Source organism: Desmodus rotundus, chromosome 1 (genome assembly GCF_022682495.2).
Source record: "Desmodus rotundus isolate HL8 chromosome 1, HLdesRot8A.1, whole genome shotgun sequence".
Taxonomy (NCBI): Eukaryota; Metazoa; Chordata; class Mammalia; order Chiroptera; family Phyllostomidae; genus Desmodus; species Desmodus rotundus.
Genome location: NC_071387.1, coordinates 205,039,297 through 205,062,734, shown reverse-complemented (window position 1 = coordinate 205,062,734; position 23,438 = coordinate 205,039,297). Strand labels below are relative to the sequence as shown.

Below are 23,438 nucleotides of genomic sequence, written 5' to 3'. Positions count from 1 at the left end.
TGCACTTTTATTACATTTACTATATTGCCTTCTATAATGATGTAATTTAGTGATATTAATTAACAAATAATTATGGAATGTCTGCTATGTGCCAAGCACTTTCCTAAATGCTGAAGCTACAGAAGAAAATAAGACAGCCTTGAACCCCGGTGTTAGTGGGGGAGAGAGACAGTAAATAAACACACAAATAAATAAGCACCCAGAAAACCCAACCGCAGCACGAGCTGTGCCGTGCGCTGAGGTAAGATGCGGTGGTAGAGTAACTGGACTACAGCTTTAGAAGAAGGCGAATCTCTTTGAGGAGGTGACACATTAGCTGAAGTCCGAATTCCAGGTCAGTGTACGGGTTAAGGGCAGGGACTTTGGAGTCATTTGCTAGCTGTGTGACCTTGGACACATTATTACGGTAAAAAATATGATATAGCAGTTACCATCTTAACTACTTTTAAGCTTACAGTGTAGCAATGTTAATTATACTTACGTTGTTGTCACCCACAACACATATTTCTGAGGAGTCTGCAGGATGGGAAGACCGCCTGGACCAGGGAAGACCTATCTCTCCAAAGCACTGGGAGAACCTGGTCTGAGGCGTCTACCCTGATTGCTCAGGCCAAGGTCATGGCCTCCACTCCTGGGGAGCCAGGTCTCAGAGTTCAGGAGACATTTCCCCAGGTGGCACCCAAGTGAAATCAAAGATGCCAGACATACTACTGCTACCCCCAACATCCAGCAGAGCATGGCTGCTTAACTGATGCTCAATACTTTACAAACAAATAAATGAAGGAAAGAATACAGCCAGTTTTGTTGCTAAGCAACTTTGGCCATCACATGTAGGCCCAGCTCATGTGGCATCAGAATTGGACTAAATGATGCTTTTTGTGTGAGCACAGAGTGGCCGCTGTGCACCTCCAAGGGCTTAGCAATGCCAGAGATCGATTGCGAGGCTGTTCCCTAGAGCTATTTTCAACAAAGAAAGAAAAAGAAACGTATTGTTTTCCCTTCCTCTTGGTCTCTCACTGTGAGGCATAAATTTTGTCTTAGGCTTTCCAGAAACCTCACCCTTGGACTAAGATCAAGGACATAAAATTCCAGGCTTCTTCTCAGAGTAAATGCAAACAAGATTTTGACTGGTCTTTCAAGCCCAGGGAGACGGAGCCTGCTGGGGTCTCCCCCAGGCCATCATGCCAGCTCAGCTCCGTTCTGCCCCAGCCCAAACACAGAACCTCCCCAAGACCCCCGACTCTTCCTTATCAGTCACTTCTTTACTCGTCATAGTGACCTCAAATGGCATCGCTTTAGGGAGAGAAAACATGGGCTCCCTCTTCTCAGGACAACAAACCACATGCAATGTCACAGTCACCAAGTGATAAGGCAGGAGTTTTGAGTCTCCCTTGAATGCTAGGAGGGTAGGCTGCAGAGGCTACAGGCTAAGTCACGGTGTTGGCCCTTAGGCGTTCGTAACCCTGAGGGGCGACACAAAACAACAGATAGTTAGAGTAGAGGCGGATGTGCCAACACAGAGAGGGGAAGGTGTCAGCACAATGCTGTGAAGGATCCAAGAAGGCAAGACTTCCTGGCCCACCAATTCCTGCATTGGTCCTTAGGATGGAGGGGCAGCGACCTGCCACCTTCGGGGCCAGGCAGGCCAGTCTGGGCCAGTGACGAGGGGACAGGGGGTGACGAGAACACTAAGCACAGTGCATCACTCTTCCAGCCTTAGGTCTATTTCTAGTCCAATTCCTGGGTGTGGGTAGCTGGTTAAAATACTGTTTTAATAACTAAGACACTTTATATTGGTAGCTGGTACTACTGTTAAAATCCATGTTGAATTAGTAGCCTTCCAAAACCTGCCATTGTTAGGATATCAGTTCTATAGGAGTCAAAAGCTAAAGGAAAAGAAGTTTGTTACCAAGATAATTCCATAAAAGCTCTCAGCTCTTCCATTCATCTAGAGAAATCCTCAGTTTTCATGAATCTGACCCCCAAGCACAACAGGAAAAGTGAGAAAACAACTCTTTCTTTCTTCTTCCCTTCCCTTCCCACTCCCCTTTCCTTCCCCCTTCCTTCCTTCCTTCCTTCCTTCCTCTCTCTCTAGGGTCCTATTTATTTTTAGAGAGAGGGGAAGTGAGGGATGGAAACATCAATGTGGGAAAGATACGTGATTGGTTGCCTCTCACACGCCCCCTACTGGGGACCTGGCCCACAACCCAGGCTTGTGCCCTGACTGGGAACTGAACCAGCAATCTTTTGGTTTGCAGGCCGGCACTCAATCTACTGAGCCACACCAGCCAGGGTGAGAAAACAACCTTTCGGTGCCTCAGCAGTTCTAAAGTTCCTGAACAAACCACTGTATTTACTGAGTAGCACCCGCGTGTGGAGAATTAGACTCGGCACTGTGGGGAGAACTCGAAGCATCACCATTGTCCTTATGGCTTCTTATGTGTCTGCAAAGTTAGGAAATGCACGTTCAATAACCACGACAGACAGTCGCACAGCAGTAGAAGAGACGTTGGGGTTTGAAATAACGACAACAGCTACTACTGTGTGAGCACTTACTACATCGGGCACTGTGCTAGGTGCTCATGCGTATTTCCTTTTCTTTTTATTTTACTACCTCTTCATTGGAAAAACGCTAAAGCACACCTTCACACCTAAATAAATGGAATTATATACTTAGTCCCCGGGTTGGAAGAGTAAATTTACAAAAATTCAGTTTTTTTCACATTGATCTGCAGATTCCATACAACTCCAGTCGACATCATGCAAGACTTTGTTAGCACGTATTTTCTGCATCGGTCCTCACAACCACCACACAACTGTTAAGTAACTGACGCGATGAGAGGTCCAGGGTAGGCAGTGTGGGCTGGTGCAGGTGTCTGAGGAGCCCGGTTCCTGCTGGGCTCCTGCTGCCCCGACCCCGGCTGATTTCCACCTCATGCTGGCAACGGCTGGCCAACCTACCGCAGGGGTTGCCCTGCCATCCCAGCAGAAAGTTAGAACCGCGGTGCTGACAAATGGGAAGAGCAACTTCCCTCGGGCTCCAGCCACGTGCTGACTCCCACACCCTTCCGTCGGCTCGAACTGGGTCGTGGAGACATCCCAGCTGCAGGATTTACTGAGAAGTGGAGGCTTTTTGGTTTTTGGGTTTTTTTTTTTTATTTTTTAACTTGAGCACAGAGCTGCCTAAAAGCTTGGGAGCTGTGGAGTGAAGGGCACGGGAGGGCAAGGATGTTGAATGGCCATCAGCGGGGCCAATAGCATTATCATTCACATATTCTAGCAAATACTTACTAAGAATCAATCATTTGTATGAAGCTGCCCAGTGAATCTCCATTGTCGAGACTCAGAACCCCTGAGGGTCTTGAGAATGGCTGTCACACACAGGTGGCAAACCCAGGCCCCGGGCCGCGTCCAGCCCTCCACCTTGTTTTGCCCTGCGGCATCATTGAGCTCCTTGCCCCTGGTTAAGGAGTAGTTACATTTCTACGGTCCTAAAATTACGTTTGGCCCTTTGAAGGCGACCATGAGGCTGATATGGCCCCTGGTGAAAATGAGTTTGCATCCCTGCCCAGGGACACCTGTCTCTTCCTTCTCACTCTACCTGTCCAGTATGTAAGGGCCAGGTACTGTCGACAGGCCCACCCAGGTATCCAACTAGGCATGGCTCCCAGGCCATTTTTTTGATCCCAACTCCCTGATCTCTCTTGGTTCCTTTCCTCCCAGTTCCATACCTGGTTTTCTGGGCCCCACCACCGGCTCCCCTTAGTTTGTTGACTTATTTGGACTTTTACAAACCGCAGCTTATGACTCAGATTTTAGCTTTATAGGGTTCTTTGACTTCAGTGTCTTCCAGAACTTTGAGCCAGAGACAATCTGGCCCACCCTACCTTTAGGAAGGAACCCAGAATGCCTGCTGAGCTACCCAAATTCACTAGTACAGTACATGAAAAATATAACGGGCAAGGGTCATTCATTAGAAAATGCAGGAGTAGGAACAAGAATGAAATAAACGCATTTCACTTCAGATGCTGGGAAAACCAGATGAGACACTTACGGAGAAATTCCATGAAATCCATTCCAAATACCAATTGTAACAAACGGTATAAAGTCTGCCAGAAATATTCTCTCTAGGAAAACAGTTTTCTAAAAGTCAGTAAGTCCACATAAGGAGTCCTTGATCAAAGCTTGGTTAACTACGACATAATTTGCTTTTTCCTCCACAAGTACTGGGGACCCAGCTTACCTGTAGTGCAGGACAGAGAGTACAAGTCAGGCCGCCGGCTGCCGCTCTCCCACGTTATCTCTGTCTAATGTGTCTGCTCGTGGCTGACTAAACCAACCCCCCTTAGCCGCCCTCTGCACACACAGCTGTGCGTGTTTGAGCCTGAATGCGGCTACAAAGTGTCGGGTGGACTCAGCTCCAATAGTTGCAAAGGTGCTTCTTCGAGGCTAAAAATGGATGAGAAACTCTGATACTGATATATATATATATTTGTATTTTTTCCAGTACCACTTAGTCCCCTTATACCCCACTCCTCCCCACAATCATCATACTGTTGTCCATGTCCATGAGTCCTTTTTCCTTTTTGCTCAATCCCTCCACCCACTACCTTCCCCCTCCCGTAGCTGTCAGCCTGCTCTCTCTCTATGAGACTTTCTCTATTTCGCTTGTTACTTCAGTTTGTTCATGAGATTCCACATCTGAGTGAATTCATTCGGTACTTGTCTTTCTCCAACTGGCTTATTTCACTTAGCATAATGTTCTCCAGGTCCATTCATGCTGTTGCAAAGGGTAACATTTTCTTCTTTCCTCTCTTTTTTTACAGCTGAGTAGTACTTCATTCTGTAAATGTCCCATAGTTGTTTTATCTACTTGGTACTGATATTTTTAAAGACAAGTTATAAATAAGTTAATAGAACATCCATTTTTAAGAGCATACAGTTCTTAAAATATCATACTGTTAACAATTCAATGTTAATTAAAATACTTAAAAATTACTTGAAGTATTTTATTCTTTAGTTTTCAAATGAACATTTTAAAAATCATTAATATTAATGTCATTGTTTAAAAACACTAACAACTGTTTTAAACTGTCAAAATTCTTCAACCAATTAGCAAATGACTGAAGTACTTACAGGTGCACCGGCTTTCACTACAGGTCAGAACACAAACGGCATATTCTCTAAAAGTGGGTGTTTCAGTCATTCAGGGGGTTAGTGTCATTTGGGGGTCAGTTGATGTCCCCACATGCTTCTTGCACGTTGATGTCAACACTGTGTCCTATGATGGCACTTAGCTTTGGACACGTTTCCCTTAAAAAAAAAATTAGCAACATCCTATTTTGAGCAAAGCTTCTTCTGATGTTTGTTCCTCTCTAGTGTGCTCGGCCCCACGTGGAATTTGGCCCGGTGTGTTCTCCCTCCTTAACCGGGCTTATGTTTGATCTATCAAATAGTTCTCAGAGCTGCGAGCTGGTGAGCCTGGAGAAAAGCTCCCTTCAAAGCCTATTTCAGTTTCATATGAGTCTCAAAGGATCCAAGGAGTCCTTATCTAATCCAAGCTGCTGTTCCCAAGCCTTCCTCTGGCCATTGTTCTCACTTATCTTGTTCACTTGGAAAACGTCTTGTTTTTCGTAAGCACCTCTTGCATATCTTTCAACACGGATGCCCCCCAATATTACATTTGGTACAATGCTGAGGAAGAGGCCTAGAGCACCTTCTTGTACATATGCAAGGGAAGGAAGAAAAACTCAGGTCCAAAGGGAAGTCCAAGGGAGCAGGAAAGTCTTCATTCCCTTTGCCTGTGAAACACCATCTAACAATCAAGCTAAGGGCTCAGTATTCCACACGGGCCCTTCATGGAACAGCGACACTTTTTTCACCTTCTAATACTTTGAGATGTCGGTGTTAGAAGTGCCCATGGACCGATGCCGTGCCATCCCCTGCTCCAGCCAATAAACTGGTTTATCAAATCACAGTCCACAGCCCTTCTTTCTTTTAAGTTCTCCGTGGACTCAGAGTTATAGGGGCCTCTTCTCCAAGGAAACCACCTCAGACCCATGAAAAGGAATGCACGCTCAGTAAAAACATGGATTCAACACAGGCATAAACATCCCAGGGACAAATGATAGGGATGTGGAAGAATGAGACAGTGTGAAGATGAAGAAAGAGGTTCTCGGCTCCAGGGTTAGAAGCTAACATTCAGATTCGACAGTCAGGCTGGATTGTGCAGCGGTGGCTACAGCAACCTGTCAGGGGGTTTTAATCACTCATAAAAATGGGAACAGGACCGCTCTCTACACAGTGCTGTGGTCAGAACTGCAGGAACTCTGAAGCTAGAGGGCACAGCCTAAGATAAAGAGCCTGTGAACCTGCTGGAGAGCGTGCTAACCGACCCTGCTGGCCTCGTCTTCCGGCTGGATGGAATTCGCCTGCGTTCTTTCCCAACGTTCCAAGGGCCTTGGAGATGATACCGCCTTCCACTTCACAGGGCATTTTTCTGTTTCCTTGTTTGGTCTGCCCCATTAGATTTTGAGATCCTTGAAAACAAGGGAATTTAGCGTTATGCCTAGCATTAACACCTAACAAATGTTTATTTGATGTTCTTTGATTTAATGTAATTTGACTTAACACCCAGTAAAGGTTTGCCTGAAAATCGTGCTTTCTTAGAAATGCTGGCTGCTCCCCCGTTGCCCCGCCCAGGAGAAGCTGTTAAGAATGGATTCCCTTCAAACACCACAAGCTCCCATCTTCTCCTCTTGCCACCTGGGGGTCTTAGACACACACACTCCAGGCTGCACTGGGAGAGAACCCTTCTGGGTGGGAGGCAGCGGCTGAGCCCCCTGGAAAGGGAGGAGTGAGGGTGAAATGACTCCTTTCCTGCTGCGAATAGACCTAATGCGACTATTTCAATTTGCCAAGAAAATGAACTACAGGGGGCACAACGTGCTTTTTACAAAAATGTTGCACAAGACTCTTTTGAAAAGCAAGTATGTATATATGTGCATTTTTTTTTCTGGGGAGAAATTAAGCATTTAACTGGGTCATCCCTGGGATTTGGGCCCCACAGAGTTCCTGCGTAGTGTGAGGAAAGCAGCTGCCTTCCAGATGTCAAGCTGCTACTCGGTGGGAAGTTTCTTTACAGGCACGGTAATGTCTGAACCTCTTTTTCGCTTCCTGCCCCTTGTGCAACCCTTCCCAACGCACCGCCATCACCAGGGCTCTGTTGGCCAGAGCGAAGGCAGTGAGAAGCAGGGCTGATTGGAAGAGCATCACCACCCAGGGACACCCCCACTCATCACTGCTCTTGCCTTACCCACCGTAGGCTGCTGGCTTGCAGGCTGGTGGAAAGAATTCACCCCTTTCTGAAAGAACAGGGATTTTCTATCATATCTGCCTGTTCTGGGATATCTATCCCCTTTTCCATGTCAGCCACTGTCACTACTCCCTTTTATTTGTAAAAAAGTTGTATTTGTCAAGGTTTTACATTAGATAAAAAAATTCGGGGGGAGACACAGGTCTTCCAGGGAATAGGACTTCGGTGAAAATGAAACGAGGCTTGGTTTCCCTCGGGTAGGAGGCCCAGTTCCTTGTTCTTTTCCTTAAATGAAAAAGAAAGAGGCGGGGTCCCATGGGACCCGTTTTAAACACAGGGAAACAGTCTGAGTTGGAGAGGAACAGCAGGAAGCCGGGAGGGTTGGACTCAGCGGGTGGTTTTTCTAACAAAGTGCGCACAGCTGGGGTGAGGCTTGGCCACTAAAAAGCAAAAGAAAAAAAAAAAGGTTCTTTTTAAAAAAAGCAGCAGCTTAATTTGCTGGCTCAGCAAATGTTTTCCCCTGTTATAGTTTGGAAAAACACATGCCTTGGACGTCCTCTTTCCCCTTAGCCCTTCCTCCCGCCCCCGACTGTACCATTAAATCCTAGGTACTGGGGTGACCAGAAAGGACAAGCAGTAGATCAGTAATTGCCAAAAATTTACCCCCCTTCCCCCCAGCATTGCGCCAGGCAGTCCGGGCTACATTCTTTTGAGTGGATTGTCCCAGTCGGTTCAGGGGTTTGCCCTGGTTACAAGGCCACAGCCCGCGGGAGCACTGGACTCTGGACCGCAGCTGAGGGGGAGGTAAACAACAGGACTATAAATACCCAAGGTCCTGGCCGCCCTCTGCGGAGCCCCGTTGCTGAGCAGAGACGAGGAAGCCGCCTAGTCCGAAGGGGCCCTCACAACGTGAGTAGGAACTTTGTGTCTCCCAGTTCTTGATTTTCTTAGAGTTTGGTAAAATGATTTTGAGTCTGATAAAGAGTTCCTTTCCTTTGAGAATGGCTTTTAAAAGAAGAGGTCAGTGAAGAAAATAAAACTGATGCAGAAGAAAGAACAAACGTCCTGTGAATTGGGTGTGGTGGGTGCAGTTCTGCAGAGAGCAGTCGGTAGTCTGGCTGATTTCTGCCCTGCCTTCCGCACAGCTGAGCTGGAAGCTGGAAGCTGGGGGCAGGGGAGGCTGGAGAAATCGAACACTTTGACTCTGCAAAAAGGCGTGATGTTTTCCATGGCAGTACTGTATGGTCAAGCCTACCAACTTCCCATTGAAACGCAGAGAGAACTCTAAGGGCAAAGACAGCCCGTGGATTTGAAGAGCAGAGATGAAATATGGCCATCCACAGTGATGTAGAAATGCCCAGGAATATTGTGAACAGTGTCAGGAAAAAATAAATAAATAAAAAGGAGAGCAGGTTTGGTCTGCTGTGCGGAAATGGTCACCCCTGAAAGAGTTACAGCCCATGTCAAAATTGGGTGCGCTGGGATTAAGTGCAGAGTTTTGCAGTTTAAGGGGCAAGTGGGCACTTTTAGGTGGATGAGGAAGGATCCTCGAAGTTCCAGGGAAGAGGCTGGAGAAAGGTTCTGCGTAGCCTGCTTTTAAGTGAGGAATTTTAAACAATGTAGGTCTGGATGTGGCCAACAAATCTGGGTTTTGTGATTGAAAAGTGGTGAACTTAGTGAAATTTGTACTTTCTGAGTGTTATTGGATCTGTTATTTATCTTCATTACTTTTATGTAGCTGTCTGACAGCTGTCAGTGTATTCAAAATCTGTTATGTAAAAGTAAAATGACCTTAAATAAACACAGTTAACAGTGGTGTGGTTACAACAGAGAAAAATCTGAAAGTGCAAACGCTAATTCACTGCCCTCTGCTATGGTTTGAGTTATTTTTCCATTAGAGAAAGAAACGAGGGAAAGGAGTGAAATAGCCTTTTCGGTATTTAGCCCTTTGGAACATTACGCTATATGGCAAACCAAGAGTACCAAGTGCTGAATTTATGCGGACAATTCTATAATTACTGAACTCACATTCTAGAAATTAGGGCTGAATCTAGCCACTGCAGTAAGAGATGAAGCAGACTGAACGATTGCACTGTTTTCTCTGCCGTGCTAGGGCACAGCCAGCCAGACAAAGCCTCTGACCACTATAGTTATTACGGGTGACCCACCTAAATAAAACCCACGGATACAGCCCTGGCTGGTGTGGCTCAGGGGACTGAGCACCAGACCACCAACTGAAGGGTCGCCGCTCAATTCCCAGTCAGGGCACGTGCCTGTGTTGCGGGCCAGGTCCCCAGTGGGGGCCACATGAGAGGCAACCACACATTGATGTTTCCCTCCCTTTCTCTCTCCCTTCCCCTCTCTCTTAAAAATAAATACATTATGGTGGCAAAGAGGTCATGTTCTGGAGTTAGCGGAGCTGGTTGGAACCCAGCCTCCACTGTGACTGAACTCATATGAACTTGGGCAAGATGCCTGAGCTCTCTCTTAGCCCTGGTGCCCTCAGCTGCAAAAGAGGGCGATGCTCACATAGCTGTTAGAATTAACTGACATGATAGGAAGAATTGCTTAGCACCATCTGCGTATAGTTTTATAAATGCTGAATAAGTGGTAGGTATAATAAGGATAATTATCATCATCAATACAAATAGTAAAGAAATTCCCAGGGAGGGGGAATGTTGGAGGGTGGGGGGATGGTGCAGGGCGGAGGGGGGATAAAGGGGAGAAAAAAGTTGGGAAAACTGTAATAGCATAATCAATAAAATATACTTAAAAATAAAAAATAAAAAAACTGCCAAAAATTCCCTAGATTTCACCTAGATCTATCATCTCCTTTTTAAAATATTAGGATTTTAAAAATATTGTAATAGTTGGGATGGCCTTAATAAATTATTTATTTCTCCTCTCTTAACCAACCCCTTCCCTTTAGCCAGGCTCTTAGCATGATATAGAAGTAGGAGTTTGGTGGTGGTAAGTAACGCGGCAGATCAGCAGGTTCGGTAAAGCCCCATCTGTACTGAGCCGCACATTAGAGCCGAAGTTAGTCTGGTGTCAGCCTACTACCCTCATAATTCTGGGCTCACTTTAGGAAACTCATCATTGGCTTCCTGTCACCCCAACCATCAGATAAAAAGTGGATTTATTTTTTATCCCACAGCAGTGCCTGAGAAGATGCCAACTTCCTAGCTCTGGAATTTTGTCCTGATCCGTTCCTTAGAGCCTTACATCAAAATAAGCCTGATTGCTCACCTACCCATGTGGATTTTCCTTTCTCTGCTCATCTCCGCTGAATGTGTTCCTTTCTTTGCCACCTCTCTACAATGTACCTATTTTATTTGTAGCTGTTTGTCGAGACAGCTAGCCCCAGTTTGGGGAATATTTCTGGTCAGGTTTAACTTTCCTACTCAGAGGCAGCTTTTGTTCCCCACCCCCCAAGAATATGCCACCTAGTCACGGGAACTTCCAGAAAGTATTGGTCGCCAATAGACTGATTGTGGATTTCATTGAGTCTTAAATAATACAGGGGGTCGTGGATATGTAGTATTTCTCCTTGGTAAGGTTTTTTGCATTGGTCCATATTCACCCTGGGTGTGGTAGTGATATTTTGGCAAGTAGTTTTATAGCTGAAGAGAGTCAGATCCTTTACTTGGGCATAGCACTAGACTTTAAAAACCAAGACCAACTATAGGGAGCCATGCCCAAGAGATTTATACGTACAGAAGTTTTGGATCTGAAGAGCTAAGTGCTCACGCAAGCCACCTTCAGGTCGGTGGGCTGCCCTACCGCCGTCTCTTCTTTTCCTGGGTTCTCTTTCCACACTGGCTCTTTCCTTTCCGTGCAGAATCCCCAGCTTCCCCTTCCTTCGCCTCCGCTGGTAAGGGATGGAAAGGAGCAATCAGAACTTGGCGTATCTCAAAAATCAAATCGTGTTTGCAGCACGTCACTCAGTTATAGTGGCCACAGTATCCAGTTTTTCTAAATATGTATCGTCTCCTAGAAGTATTTGTGTTCTGTTCAGGCAAATCTGTAGTCTCTCTCTAAGCTGCACAGTTAAGAGCTGCTCTGACGACCACCTTGCCTCCGGCTGCCCTTTCTGCCTTTAAAGGAATATTGGGTGCTTGGAGGGCCAACGTCATGGGCCCAGCAACATGGAGACAGGACCCACGGCTAGGTGTTTATTGGAAGGAGAATAATACCTGCTGGATTTATAGACATTCCTAGGTATGACTGTGACACCATTGATGAAGGTGACAGAAAGCTTTCCTCTTTTACAGGACAATCCCAGCCATGTGGAACGGCCTGGGGTTTACCCTGGCTCTCTGCCTCCTGCCCTGGGCGGGAGCAGGGAGCCAGAAGCAGAGCCCCTTCTGTAAGGAGCCTCCAGCCTGGAGCATCGGGGATCAAGACCCGATGCTAAACTCCCATGGCTCAGTCACCGTGGTGGCCCTTCTCCAAGCCAGCTGATCCTTCTGCATTATGCAGGCATCCAGGTAAGACAGCGTTTCTGTGGTATAGGATTTCTTCAGGGAAGTGCTATTAAGTACATGTGTACATAAAATTTAAAACAAATAGAAAAGATGTATTTAGGAAATCACAGTTTTGGAAAAACTATACATCTTTGCATAGAATATCTTAGAAGAAAAAAGACTAGGAAGATATACATCAAAATGTTTACAGTGGTTTTCCTGAGACTATGACATTTTTTTCCTTCTTTTTGTGGACCTATATTTTATAATGTCCTACTGAATGTGTATTCCTTGTGCGATAAAAATGCTCTAAAACGCACCCCTGCAACTGCACGAGCTGTTTCCATACAGCTCACACAAAGACGCGTGCTGGGCGGGGCAGAAAGAGCGCTACACTTGCCGCAGAGGTCTGGGGTTATTTAACAAATGTATATATTTATGTGTAATTTATCTACATTTGTTAAATATATGTAACAGATATGTGAACAAGTAATTGTTGGGTTATTTGCCAGATACTTGCTGGATAGAATTCTCTGTAACGATAAGATGGATTTAAACATATATACGTCATACAATTAATTAGAGAACTAAATGAGCTAAAGTCTGTGGCATTTAACGTAAGGTTTTCACTGAGCACAAGGGCTCAATAAATAATGAAAAAATAAAAGTTTTAGTCCTTTACAAAAACAGAAAGAAGGGGCGTGAGTATGTAAAAGTAGAGATGTTCACATAGAAAACAAAGAGGAGAAAGAGAGAAGTCACTAATAAAATTAAATAAGATTATTCATTTTTTTAATCTTTCCCAAATATTTTAGTCTGGAAGCCCTGCGAGTAAAACTGGAGAAAGAAGGCTTTGCTAACATCTCCTATGTTATTGTTAATCATCAAGGACTCTCTTCTCGATCAAAATATATGTATCTTAAAAATAAGGTTTCAGAGCATATTCCTGTTTATCAACAAGAAGAAAACCAAACAGATGTCTGGACTCTCTTAAATGGAAGCAAGGATGACTTCCTCATATATGACAGGTGTGTACACATGCACCCGACTGGAAATTAAAATTAAAATATACCTGCTTTGTGTTTAATTTAATAGCAAGTGATTTTGGATAAGACGCCTGCTTTGATTTTATTACCAAATCCTGTTTCAAAGTGAACCCATTAAAATGTTTGGTTTTAATATTTTTGAAATGGCTTCCTTTTACATAAAAGAATTCACCATTCCAGTAAGGAAATAAAGAAGATTGACCACACTTTTCCCTGTAAACTGGTGTTCTGGTTAAACAAAAATAAGGATCCATTTATATATCACACACAATTCTAATCTAAGAATTTGCTGGCGAATAACCCCATTTTGCAGACCACTTGCTTATTTCTAATCTAATGAATAATTTTAAGGCTATCTACCTGAATTTCTGAACTATAAAGTGTGTTAATTATTTAGGAGTAGCCTGTACAATGGCTATTTGGATTCCATGAACAAATACAACATTTGTATTTAGGGAACCTCAATGCATCCATTGTTTGATAATATTACCATTCCTCATGGGTGCTCTGTTTTCACTTTAGCTCTTTAGACTTGACCTAGGCCTAAGCCCTCCTAGGTCTTACTGTAAATATTTTTAATATTGATGTCATTTGTTAGGACCACAAAGTTCTAATTTAATCAGCTGCAAAGCATAACCCTGTGATAGTCACATAGAACCATATATACTGTGTAAAACATGGGCAAGGTGTTCTTCTGAGAGTGCCGGTATTCTAATATTTCTTTCACTGTGCTGAACTTTTGTTGCATCGGATGTATTTTTAAGTAAATGGGCTCCTGGCCAAGACTCTAGGATTTTTCGGTTATGCTGTGGTCCCTTGCTGTGTGGACTTCCTGCTGCCGTAGCAGTGAGGAAAAGCTCCTGTGATATGCAGAGCTTCATTTACGGTGCCCGTGGTTGGAGCATGGGTAGCATTTTTAAGTCACTTACAAAACTGTATTTGACCAAGTCACAGTGACTGTACTCTGCAGAGGTTTGATGTCATGAGTGGTGATATAGCCATAACATTCCTAAATGCCGGTATTAGACTCACTGCAGTCTTGCTCTGCCTGACCCGGGCGCAGGGCCAGGCGGCTTGTCGAGACCCCACTGCCCAACATTTACTGACGGCATAGACATGTCTCAGTTACGAGACCACTCACCCTACGCAATGCTATTCTGAGCCGTGCTCGAGTAGGCTCTTGAAACAGGGAACATTGTGATGACCTTGTATTTGCCCTTTTTTCCAGATGTGGCCGCCTCGTGTATCACCTTGGCCTGCCTTACTCCATCTTAAGTTTCTTGTATGTGGAACAGGCCATTAAGCTTGTTTACTGCGAAGAGAAATGTGGGAACTGCTCTTTCACGGTATTTTTCTCAATTATTTTTACTGGGAGAAAAGAGGAAATCTTTTAAGAGTTATCTAAAGTTAGTATTTCATAACCAAAGAGCTAATCAGTGTTTCTGTTGGTGTACAAAAAAACGCTACAACAGTAATGTTTATAATTACACACATTTCCTGTCATGTAACACATATTTTAAAACATCTTGTCAAGATCTATAGTGCTGCTTTTACCTGGAAGGACTTCAGAAAATGAGAAACAACACAGGTCACATATTTCAGTTACCACCGAGTGATGTTGGGGGAGTGTCCGTGCTCAGAGACCTCAGCCCGCAGGCGGTGACACTGGTGTAGTGTCCTGAACTCGGGGCCCATGAGAGCATCGTGGTAGCAAAGCTGGACCACAGCATCGCCTGAAGTGCAGTTGGGGCCCAGACCACTGCTTAACGGACCCAGGGCACAGACTCTCGGTTGTCCGGTGAAGCGCCCCCACCCCGTCTGCCCTTCTGTGGTTGGGTTACGGCATCAACTTCAAAATGGGATAAGTCTTCTACTCATTACTGAGATTTCTCACATGAGAGTCTTTCTTCCTTGGAAGAAGAGGCACCCTGGTTAAATATTGTTTATAACAAAGATATTGAAGGGATTTTAATGTGTATTAACTAGACTTTCCCCCTTCATATTGAGAAGGAAAATAATTCCAAACAATGTTTGCTTGATAGGGCAAATTGGCAAAATTTAAACTCAGATTTAAAAACAATTCTGAATTTTATTTGTAAGCTGTACTTCCTTCAGATTTTTCCCAGCTCTAAAAAAAGTCATCTCAAATTTTAATGAATCATTTAATTAATTAATTTAGTTGCTAAGGGGCACAACAGGTTAATTACTCTAGTTAATGTCATTTTTCACCTATTAACCTACATAATAATCTAAGCAGGGTTGTTTTCTGCTTTCAAGATATGGAGACTGATATAATACAAATAAATTATTAACTCAATGTCTAACTTATACTAAGTGCTTAATAAATGCCAGCTACATGTTTCTTCCTATTTTGTGATTATTTGAGTATTTGGTATTTTTGCAAATACCTAATGGTTACAAATATACCCAGTTACACTGAAACAAGGCAGAAACATGCCTACAACATGCTCAAAATTTATAAATCATCTGTAAAAAGGAATAATATGCCATATGCCTCTGATAGGCCGAATCGAAGTGGAGCCTTTCGTTGTACCCTAGATGCCATCAATCATGTGACACGTTAGTTTACTATTAAAAATGTTCTCAGTTCAAGGAGGGCACCATCAGTCATAGGACACGCCCTGATTTTAAATTAGCACGTGAAAAAAATACATTGTAAACTCAGCGAAATACGGTAATTGGCTTCTGGAACCTAATTGTACTGCTACTACAGTTATTTGTATTTGTATAAACACTTAATCAAATGGTGTTTAAGTTTTTAATCAAGCACTTACTATTAACTTCTCAAAAGTGATTCAGAAATAACCACAAAAAAGTACCACTCAGTAGTTCTATGCCAAATTCCAATGCAATTTATCACTGTTCCAAGCCTTCAAAACACCGAACCAAACCACTTAGAGAGCCTTTGGTCTCTCAAGCTGATGCTGCACCTTCATTGACAAATACCTTCGGGCTGAGGTTTGAGAGACATCACTGCGTCTGCTCGCAAGCACACAGAACAGCGCGGACAGATTCTGAGCAGGCTGCAGGTTTGGTGGTGGGCGAGGCGGGAGCAGCGGGCGCGGAGATCGTGGCAGACGTTTACCCTTAGTGGAAGGTGGCCGGCGACCCGCGCCATTTCACTGCCGGCACCGCAGTCGGCACATGGGAACAAAGCTTGGTGAAGTTCAGAACGTCTCCTGGCACAGGCTGATGTAGGAAAAGCTACTGATTTTGAGCAGTTGATTGGCATTTTTGATTATCGGTGAGAAATTAGTTTTCTCCCGAATATACTGTTGGGTTTGAAGCACTCCTGACTCGGGGGCACAAAAGGCTCCGTGTGGGCAACTGAATTCAGGTGTGACACTGGGTGGGCTCGACTGCAGCCACATGCACACAGCGTTTGACTTGCCTCCTTGACTTTTTTAAGCCTCCTGTACCTCTCAAGTTCTTCCTCAGAGTTCTCGAAAATAGAGGAAATGCTCTTGCTAAGAAAAGGAAAATCTGAATTCCGTTACTGATTTAACCAATATAAAGCTGAGGTGGACTGTTGAGCTTTAAGTATACTACACTCTATTTTATCTACTTTCCAAACGTTAATTCATTTGTAAGATGCTTGAAGATTCTTTAAGTGCAAACTTTGCACAAACAGCACTTTACAATTAGATGTGGATGGGAATCAAACTTCAGTAAAGCCTCTGGATGTTAGGATTATCACCAAATGCTCTCATCAGTGTTATGCTAGAAAAACAAAGGCAGTTCCATCCTAACTAGCTGGAATTTCATGTTGGCTCTACAAATCACTTTCATGCGCTCCTGCTAAACCTGTGCATGTGCTGATAAGCATCTGATAAATCTGTTCCAGATCCCAGATGATGAAGACTTCTGTAAAAATGTGTCCTCGGCCACCGTGAGAAAAACAACCGAGGCCCCGGAGCCGCAGCCCCACCCCCCATACCACGACCATGACCGTGACCAGGACGGGCACAGGCATGGGCACGTTATGCACGGCCATCCCTCAGAGAATCAGCATCCAGAAGCACCACACGCGCCTGAGCATCCCCTTTTTCCAGGCCTTCATCACCACCATAAGCTCAAGGGCCCCCAAAGACAGGGTGACCCAACGAATTGAGATGTACCAGGGAGTGAGCCGTTACCACCTCCTTCTTCACAAAAGAAACCCTGAGGAAGGAGATGTATAAATCAGTTACTCTGAAAGTTGCCCGAAGATTCAGAGTTAGCTCCCAGCAGCTGATGCTGACATTGTCGACATCTGATATTTGAAAAAACAGGGTCTGCAATCACCTGACAGTGTCAGCAAGGCCTCCCCTCTTTATGTAGCTGAGAGGGGCTGTGGGCAGAGGAGAACGTCATTGAATCTTGACAGTGACGTTTGCCTCCAGCCGCCTGACAGGTGAGCCAGCGGCTCCAGCCCACAGAAGCCAGCACCACTTGAAGCTGAAAAGATGAGGCAGAAATGTGAACATGACCTTCAAACTAAACATTTAAATAGGATATGCTCCCAAGTCAATCTAGACACAATTCTGCTTTCAGCATTTTTATAAGCTACTTAATAATGATCAAAAATTAGGAATTGGATTTGTGCAAACATGAAGAAAAAACTATTATGCTGGCTTCCAAATTTTAAGATCTAGGCCAGAGAAAATTTCGACCCAAACCATTTTTCTTAAATTAAGGGGCAACTGAAAGGTGATTGCAGCATTTGGTTAATATGTCTTTCTTTTTCTTTTTCCAGCTTTCTACTTGCCTTAATGAGAACAGGAACATAAACTATGACCTAGGGGTTTCTGTTGGATTCTTGGCAATTAGAATGGAGGAAGAACAACAAAGACATGTTTTCCATTTTTTCTTGTCAAAACAATATTACTTTTGTCTTTTTAATCTTACAGTTATACCTGATTAAACCTTTAAAGGCAGAAGTGAATTCTGACTTTCCAGATCCAGAAATACTTAACATATGAGTATTTTTCTATGATTACCTTTTAAATAACCATTTACACTTTTTTATATCTAAGACTCAAATCTTGATTTTTACTATTGCCTGTGAAAGAAGCCTTTATCTATTGTTTTCTTTACTTGGCATTATATCACACTCTTTAAAACTTGAGAATGCCTGTCTTGAGAGAGAGATGGGGAAAGATAAAAGAATGTTGTCTATCTTTTGGTTGCTTAGAAAGTATTTCCATAGTCAATGATGGTTCAATAGGTAAACTAAGGCCTATGAACCTGAACTCCTTTATGGCTAATACTATTAAGCAAGAATGCAGTACACAGTTGGCCAAAGTGTGGATTTATTTCAATAAACCGAATTTAAAAAGTTTAAAGCTGTCTCTTTCATTGTTATTATTTAGGCAGTATGTTATACTGACAGTAGAAGTAAATTTTTCAACTGCTTTTAAAGAAATTAAATATCAGCGAATGGATTTATTGCTATACTCAAAACCGTCTACGTTTAAGGTGAGAATCTTTGCCAACAGAGAGGCGTTGCTCTAAGTCATGAATGGTGTTACGAAGAATTGCAATCTCCTTGTTTTTTTCTTCTTGAAGATGTTGAAGCTTCTAAATGAAGCAGAAAAATTTTGTTATTGCAATCCAGAAATAGTAAGATTAAGTACAAGGGACAATAAAAACTAAACTTCTAGTTTAACAAGAATTAGACATTAAAAAAAGACACATTATTTTGAAAAGTATTTTAGTTTTGTGGTCTTAATGGGGTAAAACTGGTGTAAGGATGCAAAACCACACAATAGCACCATTTGCTTTAGTTTGTTCCCTTCTCCCCACAGAGCACGAAGTGATAAAGCATAAAGTAAGAAGGAGTGGAACAAAAAGGAAACTGTGTGCCTGAATAGCTTCAGAAGTCAGTCAACCTTAGTTCAAAATACATAATGGGATTCCTTAGATAATCCAGAGTCAGAGGACTTCTGTCGTGTTTTCATTAACTGCCAAGATTTACTAGTTTAAATTGAAAGTGGCCTTTAAACATTATTAAAATCTAGTGTCTTTCTGATTGTGTGGTATATTTTAACAAAAATTCTGCCCTGGCTGGTGTGGCTCAGTGGATTGAGTGCTGGCCTGCGAACCAAAGGGTTGCAGGTTTGATTCCCAATCAGGAGACATGCCTGGGTTGTGGGCCGGGTCCCCAGTTTGGGGCATGCAAGAGGCAACCACACATTGATGTTTCTCTCCCTTTCTTCCTCCCTTCCCCACCTCTAGAAATAAATTAATAAAATCTTGAAAAAAAAGAAAAATTCTTAGACAGCTTTTATGAAATGAAATACACCGAGATTTATTTTCTTAAGCAACAGCCATGGAAGGAAAATCAACATACCCTTCTGTAGATGCTCTGTGGCAAAACAGTAGAATCTGGATATGGTTTTGACTTAGTCTGAACTCTTGCTAGTTTGGCATCAAACTGAATCAAGTTTAAAAAGAGTTATTGAGAACATTTTAGTTAAACAATTGGAAACAATAGTCTCCATAAATATAAATATAATCCATTATGTCCTTTGACATTTAGTCTGTAATTTAGGTAGAGCCTCTGTATAAGGGAAGATGGAAAAGTCTCTAAGAAAGAGCAAAGAACACCCGAACAAGACTAAGCCTGGCTGCATGCCTAGATGGCCTAAGGAGCTTTCTAACAGGACCAAACATTGGGCACCACCTGGGAGATTCTGGGTGGGGCTAGCATCATCGTCTTCTCAAGACATCAGGTGTTCCTATCTTCAGGGTTAATAATCTAGTTAACTTAGAAAACTATTTTCATGTGACTTTGAGTGTGCTTTTGTGAAGAAAATGTAATTAACCGTCATGGGAGAAAATCTCACATGCCCTTCTGTTCAGACTTTGAGGCTGCATAGTAGAATTGGATATGCTTTTGTTGATTTACTTTGAACTCTTTCTAGTTTGATATTAAACTAAATCGGCCAAAAAAATTTCTCATAAGGCCATTCTTACAGGTCATATTTTTTTGCAAAGTCTTCCATTATAATTTTCTCCTTATAATTATAATTTAGTGTAGTTTCCCTGTGGACTAAGAATAAACTCTCTATGAGACCATATTCTAGTTTGGGGAGAGAAGTGGGTAATTACAATGAAAACAAATAGCAGAAAGAATTCTGCATGTCAGCCACACAACAGACTCGGGCCAACAGGGCCCAACTGGCGCATAAAACACACATCCCCAATTAAGGGATTAGAAGTTGAGGGCAAATCTGGAAACATGGCCTCTGTATCCCAGCTGGCCCTGCAGTGCTTTCTGCGGTATGTGGATACCCTTGGCCAGAGGCAGCGTCAGTGAAGAGCCTCTAAACTCAACATAGTTCCTTTTTGCTCAGTGGTTATACAGTTCTCAACACTGTACCTCACCAAGAGCCCCCGGGACACCAAACTTTCAGGAACATGAAAAGTAAGTTATCTTAACTAGTGGTGAACTATGACAATGTAAGGTAACATGTCAGGCTGGGGGAATAGGGTAAAATAGGATGGAAAGGAAGATTGGTAAAATCCAGGGAAAATTTTTAAAGAACAAATATATTGTCACATATTAGTATCTTTAGATTTTGACAGCTGGTTAACCTACTGAACCTACTGAAAAGGCTTTCCAGCAAAGAACTGGAACATCAGCCTTTTAGATGCCCTATTTGAAGTCCCTTTGAAATTAAAAAACAAATCTGATTTGTCTGCCCCTATGATATGTATTTTTGTACACATTTATTAGGGACACATTTGTCTCTTTTTTATCTCAACTAAAGAGAGAGGAATTACTAGTTGGTTCACCAGGGCTGCAGAATTTCTGCCAAGGAGAGAGTAATGCAAAGGATTAGAAACACTCTGCCCCCTGTTGGAAGGAAGTCCTATGACGCCTGCATGGACTCCGCTGTAGAAGACAGGGGATCCCTGGGTTATCTGACCCCTCTCTCAGAGGGAGCAAGGCCTTCCCTGGAGCCCAGGACCTTCTGAATGACTGAGAGTCCCCTCTTTAGGCCGTGTGCTGAAAGGCAGCCTAGCTCACGGCTGCAGGGGTGTGAGCGCTGCCTGTGACTGAGATGTGAAGTCCATCTAAGTGTGACGGAAATGCCCACACTGCGGTCACAGGGGGTTACCTGAGGGGTGGTCACAGTTAGTGGTCTTAAACACTTACCTCTAGCTGTAGTTTGATGATTTCATTTTGTTTTTCCTTTTCTTGAATTCTTAACTTTGCATTTAACTCTGAAATTTCTACCTCCATTTTCTCTATCAGTTCTTTATTCTTTTCTTCATTTAATTCAACTGGAAAAAAACAAAAATAAATGAATTAATTCACCTTAACACGTAAAAAATCTTATAAGCTTATAGTTCTTCAGTATTTTAAGTGATCCACAAAGAAGTAAATTTTATTGATAAAAATATATGAGGTCTGTCCGGCAAAAGTCCACCCATTGTTAATACTTGTATATGAGAAGACAGGTGTGTGATTTTCTTTATCGTAATTCTCCGGAAAGTTTTTGTTATCAAGACTTTGTTGGCCTTCTGAAATGCACTGGAAAATGTTCCGTGCCTTTTGTCCGTTAACCCTCCGAAAGAGTCTGTGGAAGACCGGCATTACTCTTCCTGGGATGTCTGGTAGAATTCACCAGGAAAGCCATCTGAGCCTGGAGTTTTCTTTGTGGGCAAAAATATTTATGACAGATTTAATTTCTGTAATAGATAGAACAATTCAGATTTTCTATTTCTTCTTGTGTGCTGTTTGTCCTTCAAAGATGGCTGATTCATGAAAAATTTCAAATTCATTGGTAAAAAGGTGTTAGCTTATGCAGTTAATTATGAGTTCATTCACTTTCTAAAGTTTAAAGTGACTTTCTCTTTCACATTTCTGATGTTGCTTATTTGAAAGTTTCTCTATTTTTTCTTGTTCAGCCTTGATGGGAGTTAATCAATTTTATTAGGCTTTTCAAAAAATTTTGAATCTGATTCTTTATTATGTATGTGTTTGTAATTTCATTAATACCTGACATCCTTCTTTCTAATTTCTTTGGTCTTAGTTTGATATTTTCCCCCTAACTTCTGGCTATAGGCATTTAGATGATTGATTTAAACATTTTCCAATATTTGCATTGAAGCCTATAAACATTCATAAACGCAGTTTTATCTGTGCCCCACAGTTTTGATGTGTAGTCTATGTAATTCAGTTCAGGACCCTTTAGGGTTTCTACTTTGACCCACAGGGTATTCAGAAATAATTTACAAACATATAAGGATTTTCTAATTATCTGCTTCAGAGAGGACCAGAAGAAATTGCAAAATTCTTTTCTAAAGTGGCTGATCAATGTTGTAGTCCCTCCAGCAACGTATCAGAGTCCCAGCTCTGCACAGCTTCATTAACACTTGCCATTGATAAGATTTTAAAAAATATTTCAGCAGTTCTAAAAAGTTCATAGTGGTATCTCATGTGGTTTTAATTTGCATTTTCCTGCTTACTAATTATGTTGAACATGTTTTCATGTGCTTATTTTCCATCTGTGTATCTCAGGGGAAGTGCTATTCAAATATTTTGCCTTGTTGGGTTGACTTCTTATCATTGAATTGTTAGTTCTTTCATATCTTGGATATAATTCCTTCATCAGATATACATTTGCATGTATTATCTCCCAGTCTGTGGCCTGTCTTTTCATCTTTGAACAGTGTTGAAGGGCAAAGTTAATAATTTTGATGAAGCTCAACTTAGATTTTTTTCTTTATTATTTGTGCTTTCTGTTTCTTTCCAAGAAGTTGTGCCTAACTCAAGGTTGCAAAGATTATCTTTTATGAACTCTTCACAGTTTTACAGATGTAGGTTTACTTTTAGACCAGTTATCCATTTCAGGTTGATTTTTGCATATTATGTACATAAATATGGTCTCATTAAGAAAGATTTTTAATACCGTTATGAATCTAGTTAACTAGCAACATAGGTTCATGAGATCTGCTTTACTAAAGGAAGAAAATGACAATAGTGAAGTTATATTCAATATGCTGAATATATAACTCTCAAAGTTATTAATTATACATTTTATATTAATTTTATAAGAACATTAATTGTTTCACATGAAATAATAAATGCAAACACCATGAATCCAATTTAGAAATGCTGTAATTTGTATCACATAATTTAGGTGAAAACTTAAACTGAAATACATCAAGGCAGTGTTCATTCAAGAATACTGGCTATTACTGAACAAGTTTACATGTGCTTTTGAACCGTTTCATGGTGTCTTAGAATTCAGTAAATAAAAAAATACCTTACCTTTTTTCTGCATATCCTGGTAAAGTTTCTTTACTTCTATCTTATGTACTTCTTCTTTGATTTTTATTTCACTCATAAGTTTGGCAATATTATTCTTATATTCCTGAAGATTAAAATATATATTTATTCTTCAATGTAAATATGTGTACACTACTTTTGAATGATTAGAAAGGTAAAATGTTCAAGTTTTATATTAAATTTTGATATGTAATCATATCTAGAAGGGAAAGGTACTATTCACTGTTAGAATAATCAGCTTTGAGAAGGATCAATTTCTGGTCCAAGAAGAGAGAGACCATCTGGAGATAGTGTCTTTTCATTTTTGC

At 42.1% G+C, this 23,438-nt stretch overlaps 2 protein-coding genes and 1 long non-coding RNA gene across 5 annotated transcripts in view; 1 reads left to right on the top strand and 2 right to left on the bottom strand.

Moving 5' to 3' along the window:
* Positions 1-2,326: 2,326 nt before the first annotated feature.
* Positions 2,327-14,062, bottom strand: LOC128779597 (uncharacterized). 2 transcript variants are annotated; one of them, XR_008425650.2, is made up of 3 exons: positions 13,969-14,062; positions 11,033-11,186; positions 2,327-7,755 (listed from the first exon to the last, which is right to left on the bottom strand). It is a non-coding gene; the product is annotated as an uncharacterized lncRNA (long non-coding RNA). The 2 variants fall into 2 exon arrangements; XR_011650630.1 differs by having other exon boundaries at positions 2,327-6,539.
* SELENOP (selenoprotein P) lies at positions 8,001-18,172 on the top strand. The gene is made up of 5 exons (XM_024578594.4): positions 8,001-8,224; positions 11,590-11,805; positions 12,597-12,809; positions 14,056-14,173; positions 16,693-18,172. The coding sequence occupies exons 2-5, from the start codon at positions 11,603-11,605 to the stop codon at positions 17,308-17,310; spliced, it is 1,152 nt and encodes a 383-aa protein (XP_024434362.2). The 5' UTR covers positions 8,001-8,224; positions 11,590-11,602; the 3' UTR covers positions 17,311-18,172.
* The window catches only part of CCDC152 (coiled-coil domain containing 152), a 24,647-nt gene continuing 19,331 nt past the window's right edge, over positions 18,123-23,438 (bottom strand). For both annotated transcript variants that reach the window (XM_053914618.1, XM_024578596.3), the window contains exons 6-9: positions 23,113-23,215; positions 20,992-21,119; positions 19,180-19,263; positions 18,123-18,407 (exon numbers count right to left, since the gene is read on the bottom strand). In XM_053914618.1, coding sequence (XP_053770593.1) covers positions 18,285-18,407; positions 19,180-19,263; positions 20,992-21,119; positions 23,113-23,215 — 438 coding nt within the window. In that variant the 3' untranslated portion in view covers positions 18,123-18,284. The remainder of the gene's footprint in view (positions 18,408-19,179; positions 19,264-20,991; positions 21,120-23,112; positions 23,216-23,438) is intronic.